This window comes from Pinus tabuliformis, chromosome Q, assembly GCF_031772625.1.
Source record: "Pinus tabuliformis cultivar Carrire ecotype Pingquan chromosome Q, CPIR1, whole genome shotgun sequence".
NCBI lineage: Eukaryota > Viridiplantae > Streptophyta > Pinopsida > Pinales > Pinaceae > Pinus > Pinus tabuliformis.
In genome coordinates, this window is record NC_142296.1 from 56,260,267 (window position 1) to 56,286,558 (window position 26,292).

Genomic DNA, 26,292 nt, shown 5'->3' on the forward strand with positions numbered 1-26,292 from the left:
CGCACTACGCAATCCCTGAGCCTCCTCCCCAATCCTGCACTTTGTCACGACACAATCAGTGTGTTGCATGAATAACAAGATAGACTAGGAGATTTCTGGACTAATATCGTCTTGTCATGAGTGAATTCCATTTGCAGGTATTGTTATCTTGACATGACAGGATGATGCTCAAGGAGGATGCCAAGGAGATCATGTAAGAAGACACTTGAGAAGCTAAAGATACAAAGAGATCATCAAGCAAGAAGATGAAGGAACACTGAATCACAACAGAAGAAAGACAATCAAGAACACATAGAGAGCTCCAAATCATCCCAGCCTCTTGGAGGATGAAGATGAAGTACTTGCAAAACCTATCATGAAGATACAAAGATGGCAACAAGGAGGAAAGCTTGACATTGACACATCACTATGAAGTTCCATGTCATCAGTGCCAAGTCATGGCTTGTCCAAGTGTCACCTCAAGAGTCTCATGTGTCATTGTATTTTGCCACATCATTTGTGGATGTAATTATGTAATTTCCAAAATGAGAAAATGTAAAGTGTGTGGAAGTCCAAAGGTCACTCATAGAATGTGAAAAGTCATATAGAAGTCCAAAGGTCTCATAGGAGTTCGAAAAGTCACATGAAAGCTCAAGAGTCATGAAGGGAGCTCAAGAGTCACCTCATTTGTTGTATATACACCCTCATAGCTCAAGCAAATGACTTTTTCACCTTAGCTTCTCAAGCTAGGCATAGGAGAGAAGATTAGGCTTTTGAGGATCAAGTAGTCGCTTAACGTTCCGCTATTGGAACCACTTCCGTATCATTGTAATGGTGTATCTTGGGGCTCTCACTTAATAATTTGAAGTTCTTGGAGTGGACACACATTTCATGCATATGCCATGGATGATTGTAAGACTATTCTTTCGTTGTTTGCGGTGTATGTTTATGTAAACACATACTAATGAAAAATGAACTATTTCGTTGGCTTTTAGTATGCATCATTGAATCATGTGTCTTATGCTTTCGTCATCGTTATTTCTTTGTGAACTATTTCACAAGATTACTAACAATTCTTTCATGTGTATGCATGTATCTTTATTAGGATAGTCCTATTATTCTCTTAAAGACTCACTTTCTCTTCCTTTCTGTCAAAGAACCATTATACACTTTGCAATTGGTAACTGTTTGACGATAAGAACATAATAATAATCAAGTGAAAGAAGAAACTAATCAAGTTAAGTTAAAATTCATCACAAGCAGTTATCAAAGAAGAGAAATCACGTAATCCAGCATCCCCTAGATTTCTCAAGAGGGTTAAGGTACTCTCTTGCACCTTAAAGGGTGGGTGGATGTACTCTCTTGCACCTCGAGGAAGAGAGTACATGGTATCAAATGAAAATTGTTGGTGGTCCATCAAAATAACTAGATACATGGTATCAGGTGAAAATGGTTAGTGGTCAATTAAAAGTACTAGATAAATTGATGAAAGTGTTGGTGAAGTAAAAAACACTCTGGAGCTCAAGCTTAGATCTATAGCTCAGAATGATAGAAATATCGATAATGATTATTAGATGTGAAGTCTGAACAATAACCACAATCATAGAGTTTCCAATATTTCATCACTTGTGATAAATTGATAGACAGGATACTGATCAACACCATTAGTGTGTCATTTTCTCAGAGCAATATTGTGAACATTTTGTTCACCAAGATGGTCATTAGGCCTAGTATTTTTCCTTCGCATTTGATTCAATGATTAGAAATTTTCAGGGAAGAGTTGGATTTAAGCCAATTCATTCCTCATAATTCTATATCATTAGATATTGGAGTTCACATCAATGAACAAATTATAGATATTGGAACTCATATTCAAACAGTGGGATTTTTCCTGTGTTGCATGGGTACTCTAAGACCCTCCTAGCAACCATCATGAGACTGCAGGAGCTAGTTTTGGAACACCTCAAGATGGCACACAACCTTTCCAACTTCATCTAGATTGCTATCAAGGTAAAACATCAGTGTCCCCTCTCGCTAACCCTCTTTGGAATCAACATTGATGAACTAGAGTCTTTCCTCCATAAGGATATCCAGGACAAAGATGGTTATCTTCTACATCAGGAATTGATTTACCTACACCTATTCACCAATGACATGGTCTTTTTGGCCTCTACTCCCCCCAGCTTGTAGAGACAAATTGAGGCATTGGCTAGCTTTTGTGACATTCGAAAGTTGGCAATCCCTAGGTAAACCCAAGGTTTTGATCTTCAATGCATCAAAGAGCTCTCTGATAGACTTACATTTCCACTACCAGGGAACAAAGATTTAAGATTCACCACAACTTACACTTGCCTAGGAGTGCAGTTCACAAGTCCTCACTTTGGTTTGTAGTATGCCCGCAAGCCTCGACTCAATAAAGGGTAGGTTCCCTAGCCCTTATCAAGGCACAGTGCTTCCAGGGGAAATTTTAGGATATATCATCCAAATTCTATCTCATGGAAGTGACTATTAGATCCACAGTTATTTATGCCTCTAAGATCTGGGGGGTGAGCTTGTTATAAGCTAACTAGACCAATTTGGAGAGAGTCCAAACTTTGCTTCTTAGATGCATCAACTACTATAAGCAGATGTGTTTCGTAGCCCACCATTAAGGCAAAGTTCGGTGCACACCCTTTTTGCCTCAAGGTCATTTTTCGCTTGGTCACTTTCTTTCATTGAGGTTAATCTCTCAAAGACTCTACCATCAAGACAAAGAGGTGCCCCTATCTTTCACTTTGCTTCTTAGAGGCTTTCTTTAGATTTTCCATCAGGCTGTGAACAAGGTTGGTTCTTGAAGGCATCTCAACTTCTCTAGTTGATTACTATCTCTCCAGAGCTCCTCCCCCCATTTGGTTTCTCCCTTGATGTGTTGAGTTATCTCTTACCAACTAGATAGGTATTAAATTAGAATATCAAAGAGGATATTTACAATGTGTATATTCAGGTCCCTTGGACCTCACCTTTGATGAGCCTAGGCCCAAAGATTTCCTTCTACCTAGAGCACTTTTTGGAGTTGAAGGATGGTATCATTGTCCATTCCCCTTATACAAGTAGGAGTTGGATGCACTTGCTTAGGATATTTTTGGAATAACCCCTGGCCAACTCTCATTGACTTCGAATAGAACTAGACCACCATATACCATGATCTAATAAGATATGCAAAGTGTGTCACTAACATGAGTTGGAGACAAAGAAGTGCCCCATTTTTAGGTGCCCCATATACCTTGAGATTAGAGGATGCTATCATCACCTCTATTGGGCCTTGGGAGGTTTCCTCTCTATACTTCCTTTTGGTACCAAGACCACAAATGCTTAGACCTCTTCATTAGGAAGATATTCAACCACAAATCAAGTTTCCACCCTAACTACTAGATGATTGATCACATTTTCATACACTGAGCCATTATTCAGGAGGCTCGTCATTACATTTTGAAGGCTTACAGTTGCTTTGTAGACTTCTAGAGAGCATTTGACACAGTTCCAATGGAGGCATTATTCCAGAGACTTCATGACATTGACATATCTAAGACCCTCCTCGCAACCATCATGAGACTGTAGAAGCTAGTTTTGAAACACCTTAGGATGGCACACAACCTTTCCAACTTCATCTAGAGCACTATCAAGGTAAAACATGGGTGTCCCCTCTCGCTAACCCTCCTTGGAATCAACATTGATAAACTGGAGTCTTTCCTCCATAAGGATATCCAAGACAGAGATTGTTATCTTCTACATCAGGAATTGATTTACCTACACCTATTCACCAATGACATGGTCTTTTTGGCCTCTACTCCCGAGGATGGGACCATGCAACCAAAATCGAGTTTTCCAATGTAGTGTCACTCCTAAAGCTAGTAGCCAATAGAGGAGATTGTTAGAAAATGTAACTAGGTTAAGTCTTCTTTAATGTATTTGAGTCATCATGTAATGTACTTGTCAAAATAATAAAGAAAAGAATTTATTATAATTATTATTATTATTATGACTTATTAATGAATAGGGTCATGCTTGGGTCATCATGTTTTACGTCAAAGTCCCCATTGAGGACTTCTAGGGTTTATTCTAAGTCATTAGAGTCATTGTACTTTTAAAGTGACCCTTCTTGGGCTTTTGAATCATGTAAAAAGGTAAAGTATTGAGTCAAATATGAATTATGGTGCCTCCACACCAAGTCGGCCTTAAGATGATCAAGTCGGCCTCAAAGAGCGATATTTGACCTTACCAAAGGACTATAAATGAAGCAGTTTGAATTCCATTTGAAGCACACTCGCAACAAGCTAGTTCGATATCTCTTGAAAGCTGGCAAAAAATGCGAAGTGTAGGAAAGAAGGGATAAAGAGTGTGAGTTTGTTCTAGGTGAAGGAAAGAAGGCAAACCAAAGTTTTGGTCCATCTATCTCTCTCTCGTGCCCTAGTTTGGAAGATCGAAGTTCTCTTGTTAATGTCGTAGATAGTTGTTGCATGTTGCTACTACTATAGGTCGAAGTTGATCTTATTCGAAGTTGCTTCCTCGAGAAGTTATATTGGGCCAAGATCGAAGCTTCTAAGTGAAGATCGAAGTCTTTAAATGAAGATCGAAGTCTCCAAAGCAAGGTTGAAGAAAGTGTTGCTACTGTTGTTGCTACTGCCAGGTCTAGTAGCATCATCTGCAAGAGAAGAACAAGGTTGATTTGGTGTGGAGGAAAGTTTGTGTCAAGGCCTAGAGTCTTGGGAAATCTCAGGAAGACTCTTGAAGGTAGAATCACTGAATGGGTTTTTCCCTGGCTATGAGCCTATATCTGGTGTCAATTGATTTATGTGTTGTTGCTTTGGTAATTGCTTGATGAACTAAAGTAAAGAAGATATAAAGGAACCTAATAAGAATTCAAGAACATCACAAGTAATTATCAAGTAAAAGAAAATATTTATGTCTTTCTGATTTTCTAACATGGTATCATAAATTGGGTGAAGAAAGAAGCTAAAGGTAGTGTCAAGCACTTGACCAAGAAATTATTCAAAAGGATTAATTCAAAGAAGAAGTCTACTATATTCAAGAAAGATGTCTAACACAATCAAGGGAGAGAATAAACTTGAAGGAGCCTCAAACTACAGATCTTGGAAGAAGAGGATTTACCTCATCCTTGAAAAGAACGAGGTACTAGATTTGGTGAAAGGAAAAGTAAAGAAACCTACAAAAGACTCCAATGATGTTGATAAAGTGAAGTTCAAATATTTGGAATTAGTGGCCATGAACCTATTTGTAGAAGGAATAAAGGACAATTTTGTCCCATTCATAGCCAACACTAACCATGCTTAAGAAATGTATGAGGCCTTAATAAAGCTATTCACTATTAAGAACATTGGTCAAGTGGCAAGCCTGAAGAATGAACTAAGGACCACAAAGATGACTAAAGAAGATACAATGGCCTCCTTCTTTGTGAATATAGCAAAAATCAGAGATGATCTTTTGGCCATTGATGAAATATTCTAGACAAAGAACTTGTGATCATCACTATACTAGGATTTCCACCTACTTGGGGTGCATTTGCTGCAGGACTCAACAGTTGGAATGAAGTTCCCCCTTTTGAAGAACCATGGACCACTTGCAGACAACAAGAATTAAGGATCTCATTAGTTGCCAACCCTGAAGGAGTATCAAATGCCTATGTTTCTCAACGCAAACGAAACTTCAAGAAAGGACCGAAGAGGAAGGTTGACATGTCCAAAGTAGAATGCTATCAATGTCATAAGAAGGGTCCCTATAGGAGCGATTGTCCCGAAAATCCAAGAAACAAGAAGAGAGAAAGAGATCAAGCCAATGTTGCTCAAGAAGAAGACCTAAAGAAAGCCAAACCCGAAGAATCTGATATAAGGGACTTACACTATTAATTCCTTTGCTTCTAGTCTTAGATATTCTATTTTTGTATTTTTTAGGTTTAGAATTTATATGTTTTAACATGCTTTTGGAAAAGACATTTTTCTTTTGTTTTATAAGTTTATAGGTATCCCTCAAGCTTTGGAGGGAGCCCCCAACATCTCCCAAAGATAAGTATCTCACTTCTTTTCAATTTTTGGTTTCTTGTACTTATTTAAGATTTGATTATATTAAATACTAATCACCATTGTCCCTTTATTGTCTTAATTAGGAAAACATCTGCTATGTCCTCAAGGAGTAAGGATGAGGACCTCCCAAGACAAGGTTTGTCAAGGAACAAAGGCATGCCTCAAACAACAAAACATTGATTTCTTTATAATAAATGATCATTCATTTGATAATCTATTACTAACATCAATATGTCTAGCTATATTGAATCACAATGATTCTTGTTTCAAGTGATCCATCTCTTGATAAATCTACCCTCCTCATATTCTTAATTGATCTTATAGAACCCTAGACAGGTTCTCTGGAAAACCCTAACCTAAGGGTGAGTTAATGTTAATGTTAATGTGTGAAACCCTAGCCTGCTTAGGGTTATAAGGAAATTGTTATTATTGATGATGTCATGTTTGGTGTTTTGGCATGTTCATGAAAACCCTAACTTGTCAAGGATGAAATGGTGTTGTCTGAAATCTAGAACCTTTGAAGCTTTGGTATAGTAGGGTTTGCTTTGTTATGAAACCCTAGATCTTTAGAGTTTGGTTGGGTCTATAACAAAAACCCTTGATATGTATTTCAAGTCCTAGGAATGAAACCCTAGGTGTATATGTGTCCATGTGATCAAAACCCCTAGCCAAGTCTAGGTCAGTATATGTCTAATGTATTAATGTTTCCTGACACATGTTATGCTTATGAATGATGATGAATTCCTAGATGTGTATTGACCTAATTATTGATAGTCATGAGTCCTAGGGTTTGGAATCAAAGCTTGGTCAAATTTTATTTTCTAGGATAATATTGTTTGGGAAATCTAGGGTTTTATAGCTTAACCCTAGTAGTAGTTAAAAATTCTCTAGTATGTGTGATATGACGATCTGGAATCTATAAATCTATATAGTAATTGTTGAGAATTTGTAGTTGGAAATCTAGGTAGATGTTAGCTATGACTGTTGAAGTTCATGTATAAAATCTAGGATATTTGTTCTTTCATGGAGATCTTAATGGGAGTTGCAAAGACTCTTATCTCACAATACATCATATATGAGCTTCGACCTTCTTTCACATTTCATCTTCATGACAAGATTTCTCGACTCCTAGCAGCATCATGTCATATCAAACTTCGAGCTTCTTGGATCTTTTCAATCATCAAACAACATTGCCATCAACTGGTTCATCTATCTTCTACAAATAGTCGAGCTTCCTTATAGCTACTAGTACATGTCTATAACATAGTTTTGCCTCATAAGTCATATCAGCTTTCCAACATCAATTTTGCGCTCATGCTTATCCAAATCATTAATAATGCTATTCATACAATCCATGTGTTCCATGATTGTATAAGCTGAGAAAGTAGCTTATGAGATGGCTTACCAATCCAACTATTCTTATGAGAATTCTTTAGTATGAGAATGTCCAAGTACCTTGTATAGATTATGAATACCTCCTTCGTTAAGAGGGAGTGTTGAAACGTGTAACTAGGGTCGGTCTTCATAAATATGAAATGTACTCTTGATTCTTGTAAAACGACTTTTTTTTTTGTAGCATGGGTTTCATGCTCAAGGTCATAGGTCAAGCACCCATTGAATGCTTCTAGGGTTTTTCATAGAGTTAAGAAGTCATATAAGTCAGTGTCATATATGGAAGACCCTATTGGGCATGTTACATCATGTAAAGAAATTTTATAAAGAGTCATAAAGACCCTAAAGATATTGTCACAGTGCTACAACAAGTCGGCCTTCAAAGGATGACAAGTTAGCCTACCAAGAGGAACAAGTCGACCTATTAGGGCACCCACGAAGCCTATAAATAGAAGAACTTGGCCTCAAAGGATGACAAGTTAGCCTACCAAGAGGAACAAGTCAACCTATTAGGGCACCCAAGAAGCCTATAAATAGAAGCACTCAGTCTCATTCAAAACACATTCATTCAGCTCAAGAAGTTTGATCATAAGCACAGAAAGACAAGGAATACCCAGCGAGAAAGACAAAAGACAAAAGGAGGGGCGAAGGATTAACAGGGACTGTTTTGGGGCTGAATATCTCACACGCGCGAAGCAAATTAGGGTATCCAATTGTTGTAAGTATAATGAATTACAAAGCCATCAAAAAGTCTCTTTTTTGGTGCCAAGAAGACTAATTTAGGAAGTAGAATTAACAAGAAAGAAAATACTTTCCAAGCAAAGGAAAGAAGAGATCAAACTGCCGCAAATCTGTCACACGTGGGAAGTGCAGTAATTGCAGAAGGCCCAAAGTTGCAGGTAAGAGAGGCCGAAGTTGCAATCAAGGTTGCTGGTCAGAAATCCTGGTAAGAAGAAGTCGTAGCTGCTTCAAGGCAAGTTGGACTTGGGTTGAAGAAAGTTCATCAAAGAGCAGTTTGACTTGGTCTTGGAATTCGTCATTTGAAGTTCTATAAGAAGAGATAAGTTCTTGTGGGTCTTTCCTCTCAAGAGGAGAGGTTTTGGCCCCGGCTGACAGCCTATATCTTGTGTCCTCTTATCTCATTATTCTGTTATAGTTTGGTAATTGTTTGACGATAAGAACATAATAATAATCAAGTGAAAGAAGAAACTAATCAAGTTAAGTTAAAATTCATCACAAGCAGTTATCAAAGAAGAGAAATCACGTAATCCAGCATCCCCTAGATTTCTCAAGAGGGTTAAGGTACTCTCTTGCACCTTAAAGGGTGGGTGGATGTACTCTCTTGCACCTCGAGGAAGAGAGTACATGGTATCAAATGAAAATTGTTGGTGGTCCATCAAAATAACTAGATACATGGTATCAGGTGAAAATGGTTAGTGGTCAATTAAAAGTACTAGATAAATTGATGAAAGTGTTGGTGAAGTAAAAAACACTCTGGAGCTCAAGCTTAGATCTATAGCTCAGAATGATAGAAATATCGATAATGATTATTAGATGTGAAGTCTGAACAATAACCACAATCATAGAGTTTCCAATATTTCATCACTTGTGATAAATTGATAGACAGGATACTGATCAACACCATTAGTGTGTCATTTTCTCAGAGCAATATTGTGAACATTTTGTTCACCAAGATGGTCATTAGGCCTAGTATTTTTCCTTCGCATTTGATTCAATGATTAGAAATTTTCAGGGAAGAGTTGGATTTAAGCCAATTCATTCCTCATAATTCTATATCATTAGATATTGGAGTTCACATCAATGAACAAATTATAGATATTGGAACTCATATTCAAACAGTGGGATTTTTCCTGTGTTGCATGGGTACCCGCACCCGGGGGTGGGGTTCTCGAACCCGTCCCGGGTTCCCGCACCCAAGTACCGGATTCGGGTACGGGTTCTTCCCAGATGAACCTAGAAGAACCGGGTTCTTCCATGAAGAACCGGGTTCTTCAAAAAAAAAATTGGGTTCTTTTCCTTTAACGGGTTCTTGGGTGCTTGGGTTCTTCGGGTGCTTGGGTTCTTGGGTTCTTCAGGTTCTTCGGGTTCTTCAGGTTCTTCGGGTTGGGTTCTTTGGGTTCTTCGGGTTCTTTGGGTTCTTCATTAAAAAACTATATTAAAAATTTAATTTTCAAATAATTTTTTTTTATTGAAATTTAAAAAATAACTTATAACAAAGGTAAAACTTATAACAAAACCTAAAAAACCCTAAATCAATTCTTGTAAATCAATTTGGAATGAAACATTCTTCCACGGTCCTTACCATCAAAACTTGTGTTGCACGGGTACCCGCACCCGGTTTTTTAAGTTTTTTACAAGTCTTGTTTTTTAAGAATTCTTGTAAATCAATTTGGAATGAAACATTCATTCCCGAGCCAAATAACCATCAAATTATAAACTGTAAATGCACACATACAGGTTCAGACATTTTTGGTCAAAAAGAAAGTAGGATTGAGACCAACCATAAGTTGTAATCAGCGGATGCTGTTAAATGGCGAAGGGCTATTTTGGACAATGGCTAAATTAAGTATCAAAATCTGCCAATTTCTCACAGCATTCTGATAACATCATGTTAAGATTAAAACTAGGAAAATATGCCTAAATCATATATGGTCTCTACAGACTTGTACACCAAGTAATCTCTAAAAACTGCGAAGATGTTTTATGTTTAGATAATTAATATTCAGGCAGAGCTTCGCACTCAAAGACAAACTATCCCTCAAGCCATCAGATGGTTGTTGTGCATTTTATTGGGAAACAAAGACTAATAAGCGTGTTTTGTGGAAGGGTAAGGCTGCCACTGTTTTTGGGATTGCTTTACCACAGAGCACACCATGCATGGGGCAGGGGGATGATTAGACATCAAGAAAATTCTAGACCACTATCAGGTTGAGAAGAATCTCCTATGAAAAAATTGTGTTTTTATGTGGGAGAGACTAAACATTCAAAGCAAAGTTACAAGCTCAAGCTCCAGCCAAAATGGGCAATTTCAATAAGGAGAGAAGTTGTCTTGAAATTAGAGCAGGAGGCAGAAATGCTAACACTCCTTGGCTGTGTAGGAGGAGGGTCTGTACGACCACAGCCTGATTCATTGATAGGCATCCTTGCAAATGAACCTAAGCTGCATAGTTATTTTAAAGCGTGTGTGACAAAATCTGTCCCAAGTTTCACCAAAATAGCTGAGTCTAGCATTTATCCTAGTATGTATTTTGAATTTTCAGTTTTAGTAGTAGCCTTGAGCTCTCTCACATAGCTGTCACAGTGTCATGGTTACACGGAAAAGATTCAAAAGAACAGTTTTTTGGTGATAAATTTTGAAATTTCAATGTCAATGTTGAATGTTCAATGAGGTGCATGTTTAAATGATTATCATTAAAGTTTTCTTGTTTAAAGTTGAAAAAATATACAAATTCAAATTTCATATATATTATTAAGTATAAATTTATAATTTATAAATTTTAATTATTAAAATTTAATATTATTATATTACCCGACGAACCCACGCACCCTGTTTTCAGAAATGTCGTCCCCGTCCCCGTCCTCGCCCCCGCCCCCGCCCCCGTCCCCGCACCCACGTTTCCTGGCAACATAGGATTTTTCAAATTCTCAATGTCCAGATTTGGCAGTTTCAGGCAGATCTTCATCAAAGCCCAATTCAAAACTTTCACAATGAAGATTGAGATGATACCAATTTATGCACTAGTTTAATTTATCCGGCACCATCCTTATCTATTGATGAGTTGTCAGTGTGTTGGAACTCTTCAATTCATGAAATGATTACATCTATGTACTATATATTAATATCATTGGATCAATATAATGTTGTGATGGCTAAAGCATTTTCTTTCAATCCTCTTGTGTTATATAGACAAAAAAAAATTAGAAATTAGAAACTAGTTACAACTTACTACTTTATGGTCATATGCTTCAAGCCACTTATTAATTTAAAATTATCGTGAGTGTCAAATCTAAAAAAGCAACAACAACCAAATAATATATTGTTTAGATTCATTTATGCACACAAGGGTCTCGGTTGTATATGGATTTAGTTTCTAGTACTTACAGTATAATAAATCTCTTCCAATCTCTCTTTGTAGCCAAATCCAATGTTGATGAACTTGAATTTTCATCTCTTTCAGCTTTGAGATTTGTAAAATTAATGGCTTTATGTCCAAAAAAATGACATGAATAGCAATGTCCATAGAACAAATTTGGGTACCTGATATTTGATATTCTCCTCCAATTTCTTATTTTGTAGTCATCCAATGTTGAGGGACTTTTCTGTGTGTACCCATTTTGATTTCCAATATATCACATATTTTGGTGCTCTTAAATTCATATTTTAAATGATGGAATAGTAGTTCAGAATTTGCACCTTGGTGTTCAACACATCAGGACACATTTAGGGCATGTGTCTGATGATTATTTTGCACATGTCCTGTTTTATGACACAAGCCAAACATGTATGTCAAACATGCAAAACACAAGCAGATGGCCCTTGACGGGCATGTCCTGTAACTTAGGTTTAGCTGCATCCTTTAGGTGTTTTGTCCATAGTTAAGATGCATAGTCCGCCTACACAATGCGACATGCAGCAACATTTTTCATTCCTCCTTTTGTAGCTTTTTGTCTCCTTTCGATGCAAACTGTGGTGTTTGCTTCTTCTTCATAAAGCACTTTGTCTAGCTAATCCTCTTTGGCGCTAACACATTCAGCCATCTTGACCGCTTTGGTAACTGCTTTTTAAGAAATTGTTTGATTTGCCAGCACCTCAAAATTTGCTAATCACAAAAATTCCAAATGGTGGGGGGGGGGGGGGGGGGGTGTTGGGGAATGGTTTTGCACAATTGTACTGCTTATTTTACCATATTTTTGTACCACATCTTACCCTTGTGGATATTCAAGGGGGAACATGGGTATGCATATTTACTTGGTCAAATACAAGAGACATCTCTCACCTTCTTCCCAAGTCAAGCTTAAGGGGGGGTTTTTAGTGTTATTTGTTCGCAATGTCAAGCTAAGCTTCAATTACTGGACATAAATGTGACAATATGTCATTGTATTGTTACCTGCAAGCAAACATCAATGTGTACATGACCTGCTCAGCCACAGTATCAAGGTAGCTTGATCATTGTTGACAAGATAAGATTTACACCAAAATGGCTTATCTTGAGAACCAAGTTTTGTACAAGCTCATCTTGAAAATTTCTTATAGATTCGTTTTATATCATAATTGATGCTCATATAGTTTCTATAAGAAAACACAAGCATCTTAAATTTTGGAGAGTGAGAGCAAGAGCACACATTTTCATGATAACTGCCACAGGGTAAGGTCAGATTCTTTCCAGTGGAGTTTTATTCCCAAGTGTATTTCTCCACTATACATTGTATTTCTCCACTATACATTGTGTGTCACTTTAATATGTTAGTTATTTCTACAATAATCAATATTGTGACCAGTTCTCTAAATTTCTACATCAAGAAGATAAGTTAGGAAAGCATGTGATCTTTTTTAACAGGAAATACCAACTGAATAATATATTCCTGATCTAAAACAATAATATCATTTATAAAGGACCATTAAAAATTCAAAAGAGAATATATACATGTGAAAAAAAGAAACAAGGAAAGGAAATGACTTACCTCCAGCATAAGTTGACAATAACCATTTATGTCCAACAGCTTTAAAGCCTCTGTTTTATTTTCACTAAAAATACCAAGTAATGTATCCATTAATCCCTCAACAAGAATGCTTAAAGCCTTCTCAAGAAATGGCTTAGCTCCAGCATACACCTGTAATGTCAAAACGTAGAAGGTATAAGTGAGAGCATATGTTTCTCATGAAATACTTTGTTCAAAGTGAATTAATAGACCAAGGAATTTATGATCAAGGACATACAAAAAAAAATTAATAGCATTAAATATTAGAAACAAATGGCACTAATACCTTCCAAGAAATGTTGTCATCTCTTGTTATAGAAAGCCTATTCCAATTGAACTAGGTTTCATAAGGATAAATGGCTTACTTATGAGATTAGTTAACACATTAATGAAATGAATTATTAATATAAATGCCTACTAATAACTAAGAATACTTAACACAATTGTAATGGAAAATATAAAACAACAACAAGAAGGGAGAGTACCAAGCCTTTCCCATAATTTGAGCCCACGAAGAAGATTCACTGTAATGTACTTAAGGAGGAGTTGTTGAAGAAAGACAGCTTCACCAAAGTGGAGTAGTTGACATTATTCAACTAATATTAACATTTAAGCTTGGATGTAAACTTGAAGAGTGTTATGTTGAAGAAAACTAGCAGATCGTTGTAAGTCAGTTATTTCAAGGCTAACTATGGCATCCTCCAGATGCAGTCCTTTGTGATTACAAAGAATAGTTAAAGATTACACTTTTATACTGCCGCATTATTATGTTGTCACTAAAATTGAAGTGTGTTCTTAACAATATAGGCTAAGCAATTATATGAATGTGTGCATGACTAGACAGATAGTTGGTCAATTGCTTAAATGTACCAAGCTATTTAGCTCCATGGGATAAAGTAGAAAAACTTGAAGGTCATTAGGGAGGTGATGGTTTATTTCTATCCCAAGATGATGTGAGCAAACCCTTAACTAACCTAAGGGGGGCCTCAAAATAGTGTTCAAGATAACTATAGCCCAAAAAGCTAAACATTGTAAGTCATAAAAGAAATATTGAGTTAATGAAGCTTAGACAACAAGATCTCTATGGGTATGTCCCAAGTGGTTTACAACTAAGACTACTAGACTTCATCTCCAATACCGAATAGCGTAAAGATTAAGTCCAATAGTGTAAAGATCTATGTTGTGGGAAACATGGGTCAGGGGGGTGTCTCCTCCTAGAAACTGGCACGAAACGCTAAAACGAGTATGGTGCAGACCTTGTTACCCACCACCTGTGGGTGACACCCGTAGGAGTTTTTTTTCCCTTAGATTGTATTCAGTCGGCGGCCAACAGCCCCTTGCAACCCCCAGATAGCTCGATGTGCCACCATCCCCGCCACCTGAGCCAACCATTATGCACCATCGCCCATCTATCATGGTCGTATGTTTAAATGTGGGTATTCCAACCCCGTAGGTATGGCTTTCATTATGTAGTTGGGTATTCTTACTTATTATGGACACTTCTGGGCATGGAATAGTGGGGGCATTCAGCAGAAAGAATGGACTTGGTTTGTACTCTTGTCCCCTTATAGAACTTGGTGGCTAACCTTGTATTCATGTTCTGTGGGATCTCCTCCATTGGCTAATAGCTTTACGAGTGGCACTACATGGGAAACCTCGATTTTGGTTGTGCGATCTCGCTTGCCGACATCACATACATCACTCCCCTTCGCTCATTATAACCCCTTTTCACATATTTCCCATTCGGATCCACATTTGTCGATTAGGTCCACAGGGAGTTAGTCTCTCACTCCCCTTGTCCACACTTTGGGTCGGGCCCAGAACAATTCCCTAGAGGTTGATGCACCATAAAATGCAAAAGATGGTCAAGACATACAAATTTAACACGTGGGGCAAAAGCCAACATGTGCTCTACCCCTACCATTATGGCCATCACCTTGGGTCCTAGGACCCCTCATATTGGCCCCCTTCATCATTAAGGAACCCATGATTGTCTCAACACCTGGTGGGCAATGAACTGCCCTAACTTAAGGGGATATTCACTACTATATCATTCACATCATGCTCTCATCTCCTGAAGCCCGAGTAGTTATAAAGATAAAATTAATAAAAAGAAAAGGGCATATCAAGAAGGGTGGAAAAACAAAGGTCGAGGTAACTCATGTACCACAACTTCGCCCTCCTACATCTATACACCCAAGTGTGAGCTTCCCTCATCATAGCTACCCTTGTACCATGGCATGTGGAGCCTTCCCCAATGCCCCACTCTGTTCCATTATTATATCACATGACACCTCCCATATGATGGATGTACCATGGACATGTCACTCCCTTAGAGGTTGAAACCACTGAATAGGGTCCTTGATTAACCTCCTTGAACTTGGAGACACTTGTACACTCTAAGGCCCATTATGGAAGGGCATGCTACTATGAAGTGCTCACTTGGTTCCATGATTTGTAAGCTTGATTGCTCAATTGCATTAATGAATTTTTGTATTGGAAGGTGAGGAGCCGCATTGGATCTTATAGAAGATTGCAGGTGAGTTTTCATCCTGGGGTTTCGTCTCCCTATACAGGGTCCAAACCCTCCAGACGGTCATATTGGCATTTGTAGGGTGTACGTTGAGAGGTATGGGTCTGCACTATAGCAGATAGCCATGTCATGGGATCCTTCAACACCATTCATTGTTCGCTCATGTCCGACTTATTTCATGATGATGATGCACCTGGACCACCTTGCCCGACTGGCTAGACACTTGCACCACACACTTCGTAGTTGATCCAGGACCTAGATGGGGTTTTGTCTCACCATGGGAGATAAGGGAGGGCTTGCATCATTGTTCGACTCAACTAGAGACCCCTCAGGATGCTTTCGTACCCCCACAACCACTTGGGAGTACAAGAGGTCGTTTACTTGGAGATCAAGGGGCCACCTCCTTCATCACTATTTTTGGAGCCCTTCTATTCATTTTGGCACATGTTTGACTTCATTCAGCCTTCCAATGGCCCTCTTAGCAACTTATCTATCATTTCGGCCCACTTGAGGGGCTAATTATTCTTATTGTAGAGCTATTTGGTGGGCTTGCCACCAAAAGGATGTTATTTTGCACATTATTTTTATTGTAGGGGCATTATTAGGCATAATTAGGCCATTCAAATCCCTTGGTGGATCATATAAATATAAGAGAGGTTCATTTGATCTCTCATCATCACCTGGATTGGTATCTCTTTAAACAAAAGAACTCGGACCTGCTATTGTTGGATGAGTTGGATGTTAATTCATGCATTTTGATGTTTGGAAGATTGTTGGCTTGTCTTGGAGCTTCATTATTGCAAATCAAATGGATGCATATAATCTTTTTGTCATGTAAGCGATTTCTTTAAAGAATTTTTTCATTTTTTATGTCTAATGCATGGAACGTTATGCTTGGATTATGTTTGTGCCCTAATTATTGATGTGAAATTCATAATCGCATATAATTTTGGCACGTTGTATATATTACTCATCTTGACAAGAAGATCAAACTATTCGTAGGGGTGGGTTAATACCTTCCACTTTGAAACTCCATTCATTGTCCAAAGAAGTATAAATTTCTCTTATAACCCAAGTGTTGCATCTCTAGGGCATGCGAAGTTGCCAGCGGAGTGAAAATCCTAAACCAATTCCACTTTAACTCCATTCTCCACAATTGGCTAGGCACTGGTCTTAATCAGTGTTGCACAAAACGCCCCCACCCCCTCCCCCCAAGGATCCAAACCAGGAATCGCATCCCATACAGCGCTGAGGGGATCTGCGGTTCGAAATTTCAAAACCGTGGAACAGACCGGCGAAGACAATTCATGGAAATTCATAACTGTATCGACCAAATCCGCAGGTCTAGATTTCCGAACCACGAATCCAACGACGAATCCTCCCCGGATCCGCGGAGGATCAAGCACGGATCTGAAGGGAGACGGGCGGTTCCACATGGTTCTAAATATTCTTTTCCTTCGACTTAAGTTGGGTTGGGGCCTCTCAGACACTCCCAAGGTGCTCCCTTGATGCACCTTAGATGCTTCCTAGATGCTCCTTCATGGTAATGTTAAAATCCTCAAAGTAAAGTGACATTCTCCTTTATTTTTCATTTTCATCCTTTTACTTAAATTTTTAACATTACCATGAAATGACTCTGGATGTTTGAGAGTGGTTCCAGCCTCACCGGACATCATATGGAGAAAATAGAATTTCATATCCTATTCAAAATTCAGCAGACTTAATAGTTTTCAGGAATTTAGGATCAATGGGATTGTGGCATTTCATTAGATTATATCATGTATGAGGGTATGTGATTAGAATTTAATCAAGAGCACCAAGCCCTATATGTACCCTAGTGTTGGTGGTGTTAATTGTTGAACTCCTTTGTCTTGCCCTTAGCAAAAAATTAACTTTCAATCAAGTCAAAATCATCGATCAAGCATGTTAAGCTTTTTCTACCATATTTTAAGGCTTGGATTAGGTAATTTGATTAAAATTGGGCAATGTTGACTAATATCCCTAGACAATCGAGGTAAAAGAAAAGGCTAGACAAGAGGAGAAGAATCTAGATTCTAGATGGTTGATGCATCTAAATGGTTGATGCTCGAATAATTAATCATTAATGTACAATGGATACCATATCTATCTTGATTTATATACAAATATTCATGCTTCCATATCTTCTACAACTAATTTGATATTTTGGATGTTTTTTTAATATAAATGCAAAAAAATATAAATATATATATAGTAGATGCTTTTGAGACGCTTCGCTTCCTAGATTTTTGGGAAATGACACTTCCGCGTCCCCGCTTCCAAAAAACGTCCCCAGATCCTGCAAACATTGATCTCAATCCTTTGTGATCATCCTAAATTTTCCCCTTTCCAAAACTGTTTTTGCCCTAACCCTAGACATCCTAGCTAGGGCATCAAATGATTTCCTCTACAACCATCCACTTTACGTGTGAGTTCTGGAGGCTAGCACTTGTGTCTCCTCTGCTTGCCCTTCAATTTTGAAGATAGTCCCAAAGTTGGTTTCAGAGAAATATCAAGCCCTAGTCTCAAAGCCGTTTTGGTCTAAGTCTCCTTAGCGTAGTGACATTCCAAAGGGTCTATTGTGCTTGAAAACTCAAAGGAAGTTAATCTCTCAGTTATGAACATAAATTATGTAAAAAAAGATAATAAATATAAATATAAATATAAATGTAATAATAAATAATAAGTAATTGACTAATGGTTAGTTAGTTAGTAATGAAAAGGCATGTCTTAGAAACATGACTGTTTGTGGAAGGGCACTTGCCTAGGGTATATAAGCAGGCCCTCATTTTCAATTGCAATCATCCTATATCAATTCTTCTATGCAATATACAATTACGGTTCTACGATGGATGTCTTTGTCTACGAAGTATTTTAATTATTTCCGCTGCATATACGACTTTTGATCATTACATTGGTATCAGAGCAACGTTGGCAGTTCCCGGCCTTCATCCATCAACTTGTCGTCGCAACTAAAGTGTTTTGCTACACGAGTTGGAGTTTCTCCATTTTCGGCCAGGCCCTTGGCCACTTTAAAAAAAAAAAGAGTTAAATAAAAGAATTGGAAAACAAATTATAAAAGAAAAGAGTTAAAAAATAAAGAAGGCCTTTGGCCATTGACATTTCAATTATTCAAGGAAAAAAAATAGAGTCTGATGTAAATTTTGAAAGAGAACATTCATATATATAAAAAAAATCTACATTATTGATAAAAAGTGCATGATAAAGTCCAACGGGAATCTTTCCAAAATATCTTTAAAACAATATGTAAAAAGAGGAAGAGTAGATAATATTATCTTGATTCTTCATTAAGTGGTTTACAAGCTCGTGGTATTAGCAACCCATGGTAATTGCCCATGGTATTTTCAAGTTAAAAGAAGAACAAAAGGATACAAAATCTCTTTATGTGAATGCTAAGTTTTACTTTTACGTGGAGAAAATTAATTGAGTCAAAGGCACATAAGTGGACATATATTTTATATTATACCCCAAAGAGGTGAATAGCCATGTTTTACTCAATGTTTTTAAAACCGGAACCGGTGACCGGACTGGTCCACCTAATGAACCGGTTTACCGACCAAAACCAGTCTAACCGGGACTGGTTTGGTCTAAACGAACCGGTTTTAAAAAATACATTAAATAATTAATTTTTAATGAAACAAAACTATTTTTAAGATGTAAAACCATGATTCAAAGCCAATAGAGACAAAATATGCAAAGCTTGCTCATTTATATACCATGTAAAGTTGAATATATCAAAATGGCACCGAGTACAATACATATCATCGGCAAAATAGCAAAATACATAAGAAATGAGGCTCTAAATGGCCTATAAAGTCCAAAAACAATGTCTACAGTGTACACATGATCAATCATCAAGTTCATCACCACTACTAGACACAGGATCATCATCAGGAGCTACATAGACATCATCTAGTTCAGAGTCTGAGGATGCCTCAGCCTGATCTGCAACCTCAGTATCAATGCCACCAATGAAAATAAAAGTGGACCTAATGGAAGCACGAGTTTGTCTACCTGCACGACTAGTGCCTTCCATTGGTTCTTTGCCTTTCCTTGATGCCGCTACTGATCCTGGTTCTGATGCCGCCACATAATCTACTTCATCCCCCGCTAAAGCCATGTCGATATCAAAATCAGCCTCAAACACAGGATCTTCAGTCTCCTCCACCCATTCTGATGTTGGATCAATATCGTCCAACACAATGGGATCTAGATCAGGTGATTTGCATCATTTGGTTCCTCCTCAGTCGAAGGTTGTATTGCACAAAAACAAGATCATTTAACCGTTTTTGTTCCAAACGGTTTCTCTTCTTCGTGTGTATGCGCTCAAAAACAGACCAATTGCGCTCACAACCTGAAGCACTGCAAGTTTGACTAAGGACTCTAATTGCAAACCTTTGCAATTGAGGACACTGGCCACCAAATGACTCCCACCAGTGTGCTGCAAAGAAAAAGACATTAATTAGTAACTTAGTTTATAATTTGAATTGTAAAGAACGTAAACAATTTTAACTTGAAAAGAAAAACAAAATGGAAATTGGAATTGCTTACCTGGTTGGTCCACATCTCTTGCCATCTTTGCCAAGTTTTTGCCAAAAGTACCACTTGCCATATTGAAAACAGTAAGCTGTCTATGTATTTCCAACTGGTCTACATGGCTAGGGACCATGCGCTACAAGCAATCAATCAATCCATCTCTGACCTCCCCATCATGCAGATCTCCTAGCCGATTTTTATAGTGATACCTTGGGTTCAAAAAATACCTAGCTGCATGTATAGGACGATGGAGTTGATTGTTCCATCTGTTATCAATGATCTCCCATATACGGCCATATTTAGCTAACCTGTCCTTGTAAGCTGCCCATGTCTGCTCCTTTGCCTGATCCATAGCTTCATAAATGTAGCCCATGGCCAATCTTTCCCCATCCACCAACCTTAGCACCTTAACAAGGGGCTCGGTAATTTTCACAAGCTCTAGAGACCTTTTCCAAAAATAAGTGTCTAACACTTTCTTTTTGGTGTCTTTTCTATCTAGTCTACGAGCCCACCAAGATTCAGACCATTCTTCAGAGGAAAAAAATTTCTGCAAGTTTTTATGTTGACCATTGAGACATTGCAACGTGAGGAAGTGAGTTGCAAATCTCGTAATTGCAGGCCTAACAAGCTCTTTTCCCCCAGTGTGTTTCCTCATTAGGTTCAATACCCATGAGTGGTTGTAAATGTATTTTGTAATGCACTTGGCATGCTCTACAGTGTTTTTTACCCACTCCACTTTGCCTATATCCTCAAGCATGAGGTCTATGCAATGTGCAACACATGGAGTCCAAAATATGGTCTTATATTTGGCGTCAACCATCTTTCCAGCAAGAACATAGTTTGAGGCATTATCAGTGATGACCTGCACAACATGCTGCTCCCCAACTTCTTGAATAACGTTATCCAAAAGCTCAAATAGAAGGGTTGTGTCCTTTACCTTATCAGATGCATCCACTGATTTCAAAAACATGGTTCCTTGAGGGCAAGAAACAAGGAAATTAATGATAGTGCGATTCTTTCCATCGGACCATCCATCTGACATAATGGAACAACCTGTTTTGAGCCATGAATCTTTAAAATCAACCAAAGACTCATCAATGGAAGATATCTCTTCTTGCAGAAGAGCTCCCCTCAAGTCATGCATACTAGGGCCTTTGAAGCCCTTTCCTACAGCTATAACAGAGTCCCACATAGCTTGGTAATAAGGTGAGCAAGCAGCATTAAATGGGATATCTGAATCATACCACCATCTAGCAATGTATTGGTGAGAAGTTTCTTTGCATTGTCTTTTCCAATGTTGATCCAAAGTGTGTTGAGAACTTGGCTGGGAGGAAGTGGGATTAGAAGAGGCAATGTTGGCAGAAGATGAGAAATAACTTTGGATGTTTGTTCTCTTTGTTCCTTTTGATGGTTGGCCAACAGAAGGATGAACATAGTGAAAGGGGTCATTGGTGGAAGGGATCGAAGAGGAGTCTTGAATCTCATAATCATCATACCCACTCTCTTTCATGGCTTCTAATATTTCCCTCTTCCTTGCAATGTCATCTTGGATGGCCTTCTCCCTAGCCTTATCCTCATAAAAATTTTCAAGCTTGGAAATGTATTCTGCCCTAATAGGACCTAATAGTGCATTTGGTGCATCACATGGCTTTACTTGGCCTCTTATCCCAGCCAAGTGTTGTTTCAACCTAAGAATACCCCCACCTCCAATAGATTTATGGCATAATTTGCATATCATTTTTCCATCAATTACATCACAATGATCCCATGCACTGTCCTTTCCTTTTGGAGCCATGTTTGCTTGAAATAATAACAATTTGCAAAGAAATCTGCCATTTAAAAAAAAAAATTGCAGCTAAGCAACATGGAAAACCAAAGATAAATGTAGGAAAACAAATGCACATGCAAGGCTCATGCTACAAAATTTGATAGCATAGAGCTAGAGAGTTTATAGCATACATGATAGATCATAGAAGTGAGAAGTTTATAACACATAAACAAACAAAAAAAAAAAAAAAATCATGGACAGCAGACTCAAATGAGGAATTATCAAGTGCAAATCCTTACCTGGAAATGCAAACTAGCTCCCTTAGCCTCCTCTTGAAGATGGCAACTCCACTGACAGCTACACACTATCTCCAAAATAGCTCCAACTCCAACTCCAAGATGACTACTTCAGCAAAAACTCCACACTCTCCAAGCTCACAAACAAACTCACAAATGCTCACAAACACTCCAAATCAGTTGTATGAGACAAATGAGAGTGAGAGGGGTCTCTTGTAGCTTGGAGAGGGTGTTTTTGGAGGGAAAACACCTTTAGTTCCCCCCCAAAACCCCTAAACCACAGTGAAAAATCTGCCTTTTTGCATGTTTCGGTGAGCGTGCCTAAAACCGGCCAGTTTAGGATGGAACCAGCCGGTTTGATACAAACCGACCGGCTTTCACCGGTTAGGGCTAAAATATGGCGAAATGCCCTATCAAACCGGGTTTTTTGGCTGGTTCAGACCAGCAACCTTGCTAACCGGCCGGGTTGACCGGTAACCGGTTTTTAAAAACGGTTTTAAAAACACTGGTTTTACTAGCGTTGCAACTTTTCAAAAAAAAATATTATAAATAAAAGATATATAAAGAGAAGTTTTATGTTATAAAGGGGTATTTTAAAGAAAAGTTCAAGGTTATTTAAAAAAAAAGGAGAGAGGATAAAAATGGAGACCAATAATGAAGGGAATTTTCTAGAAACTTCATGTAATTATGTTTCAGTGCTATTTAGAATTAAAGGGTCTATTGCGGAAAAAGATGTCACTATTGCTATCTCCCCTGCCAAAGATAAAAATTATATAACGCATGAGATCGCAAACCAATTAGTCATTCCAGAGTCAAATATAATCGAAAAATTAGATTGTTTTGGCAACAAAAAATATGACAACCAATTTACAGTTAAACATTGAAGATTATACAGTTATTTCGCAATTCTTAGTTCAAACACTATGGAGCAATCAATGTGACATTATTCTAGGTTCGCCATGGATGGAAACCCTTGGTTCCTTCATCTTGAATACAAAAAAGAAGTTTTTAACATTTTCCCACAGGAACAAGAAAATAACACTCTAGGATGTTAATCTAAAACCAAATTCAGTAACACCAGAGGACATACAAGATATTTCAAAAATAATTTCTCAAGAAGGTAAAAAAGTACTGCAAAATTTGCAAAGAGAAATAGACAAGATCACCACTTACAAAAATGAATAAGTTTTTCGACTTAAAGACCATAATGAAAAATTACTGACACAAATTAAAAAACTTACGAAGGACAAGAAGTCATTAGAAAACAGGGTACGACAACTTATCGAGAAGGAAGCATCAACTGTAGAAATTTTGGTTGATGAAAAAACAACAAATATTGATCCCGTCATTATCACAACTCTAGAAAATGACAAGCTAGTTGAATTAAAGATGTGCTCAGAAATTGCAGTTCCAGCAACAAAAGATTCAAGTGAAGATCCACAAATTAACCATTAAACTTCCATAGCTAAAGGAAATCAGATACTTCAACATAAGCAATAAAACAACACAAACAAGGTAAGGGAAAATCAAATCACCAAAATTCCTTATCGAGATCTGAATCATGAGAGTAGACAACTCAATCAAGCTACGTATTTAGAACTAAAACAACAACCTAGTGTTCCAACGAATACTAATGTTAGTGCAATCCATTCATGTGATAACAATTCATCACAAGCTTCCAATCACTGCAAGATTTGACAGAAGATTAATTTAGGATGGTCTGATCCCTTCTCAGTGCGACAATTTTGTTTGTCACTTAGAGGATCATATCAACTTGTATTGACAAAGATGACTATTCAGAGACGAGAAGACATTCGTAGCAACGCAAAAAGAAAGATTCATAGCAGAGAAAACAAAAACAAAAACAAAAAAAGATCAAGCAGAAGACATGCGTAGCAGAAAAAGAGATAAAGCAAAAGACACTCATAGCAGAAAAAGAGATCAAGCCCTTTCGTCAACAAGCTTTGAGGACAAAGCTTTTTGAAGGGGAAGACAATGTTATGAACATAAATTATGTAAAAATAGAAAAAAAAAAAAAATAGATAATAAATATAATAATAAATAATAAGTAATTAGATAATGGTTAGTTAGTTAGTAATGAAAAGGAATATCTTAGAGATATTACCATTCATGGAAGGGCACCTGCCAAGGGTATATAGGCAGGCCATCATTTTCAATTGTAATCATCTTATATCAATTCTTTTGTACAATATACAATTACAACTATTGTCCTACGATGGATGTCTTTGTCTACGAAGTATTTTAAATATTTCTGCTGTGTATATGACTTTTGGTCGTTACACTCTCTTGACCCTTCCCTCTCATCCTTGCTTGACCTAGTCCCATTGTCGATGATCATCATAAACCCTAGGCCTTGCTTGGGTCTTCTACGTCTTGTTGTTGCTCAGATTGTACAGGCACCACGACAACGGCTCCGAGTGGGGGTTGTCACACTGATCCCCTCCCACTTCACTATATTTGTCTCCCAACAAGCTATGGGGAGTAGTCCCTACGGAAATGAGATGATGAAAGGCAAGTTGGGAACAGACTTACCCGGGAGACACAGTTGAGTGGCCTAGTTACTCGATTTAATTTAACAAGACTTAAGGATTCGATTAGATTTAGAAATGAGACCAGTGCCTTATGGAGTCAAAGCTCTTACTTGTTACAAATCCAGACCAAGTAACCAAATGGGCAACTGCTGCTTAAAATGATCAACTAACCTATATGAGATGCAAATCCTAAAACCTAAATGTGATGCAAGGATCTTGGTTACTTTTAGATTATAGGCGTAGTCTAGGTGGAACCTCTCTCTTAGTTGTTTTGAGATCAGTCTTTAGAGTAGGTTGTGGTATGGAAGCGAACAAGAAGCAAGCAGAGGCTTGATTAATGATACCTCCCACTGTGTTCCAACCAATGTTGCACCACGCGGGGACAAAGCAGGGACGCGGAAGCTCATTTTCCAAAAATCTAGGAAGCGAAGCATCTCGAAAGCGTCTACTATATATATATATATATATATATGCATTTCTAATCAAAAGAAAATCCAAAATACCAAATTAGTTGTAGAAGACATGAAAACATGCATATTTTTGCATAAACAAAGATAGATATGGCATCCATTGCACATCAATGATTATTTATTCCAACATCAACCATCTAGAATCTAGATTCCTCTTCTCCTGTCTAGCCGTTGCCTCTACTTCGATTCTATAGGGATATCAGTCAACATTGCCCAATTTTGATCAAACAACCTAATCCAAGACTTATAATATGGTAGAGAAAGCTTAACATCCCTGATAAATTATTAACTTGAGTGAAAGGTAAATTTTTGCTAAGGCTATGACAAAGGAGTTCAGCGATCAACAACACCAACACTGGGGTACATATAGGGTTCAGTGCTCTTGATTAAATTTCAATCACGTGCCCTCATACATGATATAATCCAATGAAACACCACAATCCCATTGATCCTGAAAACTGTGAAGTCCGTTGAATTTTGAATGGGATATGAAATTATATTTTCTCCATATGAAGTCTAATGAGGTTGGAACCACTCTCAAACATCCTGAATCATTTCATGGTAATGTTAAAATTTTAATTAAAAGGATGGAAATGAAACATTATTATTAGAGAGCATCTAGGAAGCGTCTAGGGAGCATAAGGGACACCTTGGCAGCGTTCGAAAAGCGTAGTTCCTCACATAATAGTTCGAAATTTCCAAAATAAAAACAAAAAAAACCACGTTGAATCGTCCACCTTCTCTCTGATCTAGATACATGCCCAAACCTCCATGGATCCACGAATCCAATTTTCCGGAATCGCCAAAAAATGGTAGAACCGCGGATCCAATTTTTGGATATGTGGTTCCATCGAAGGACCGGTGGCAGATCTGTACAAGACGAGGTTTTGCCTCCTGATCCTTTGGGGCCGGGGGGGCGGTTCTTGCAA

At 37.8% G+C, this 26,292-nt stretch overlaps 1 protein-coding gene across 1 annotated transcript in view; it reads right to left on the reverse strand.

The window, feature by feature from the left end:
• LOC149218274 (exocyst complex component SEC5A-like) overlaps positions 1-26,292 on the reverse strand; it is a 309,979-nt gene that overhangs the window by 43,720 nt on the left and 239,967 nt on the right. The window contains 1 exon segment of the mRNA XM_089383884.1: positions 13,152-13,301. Coding sequence (XP_089240010.1) covers positions 13,152-13,301 — 150 coding nt within the window.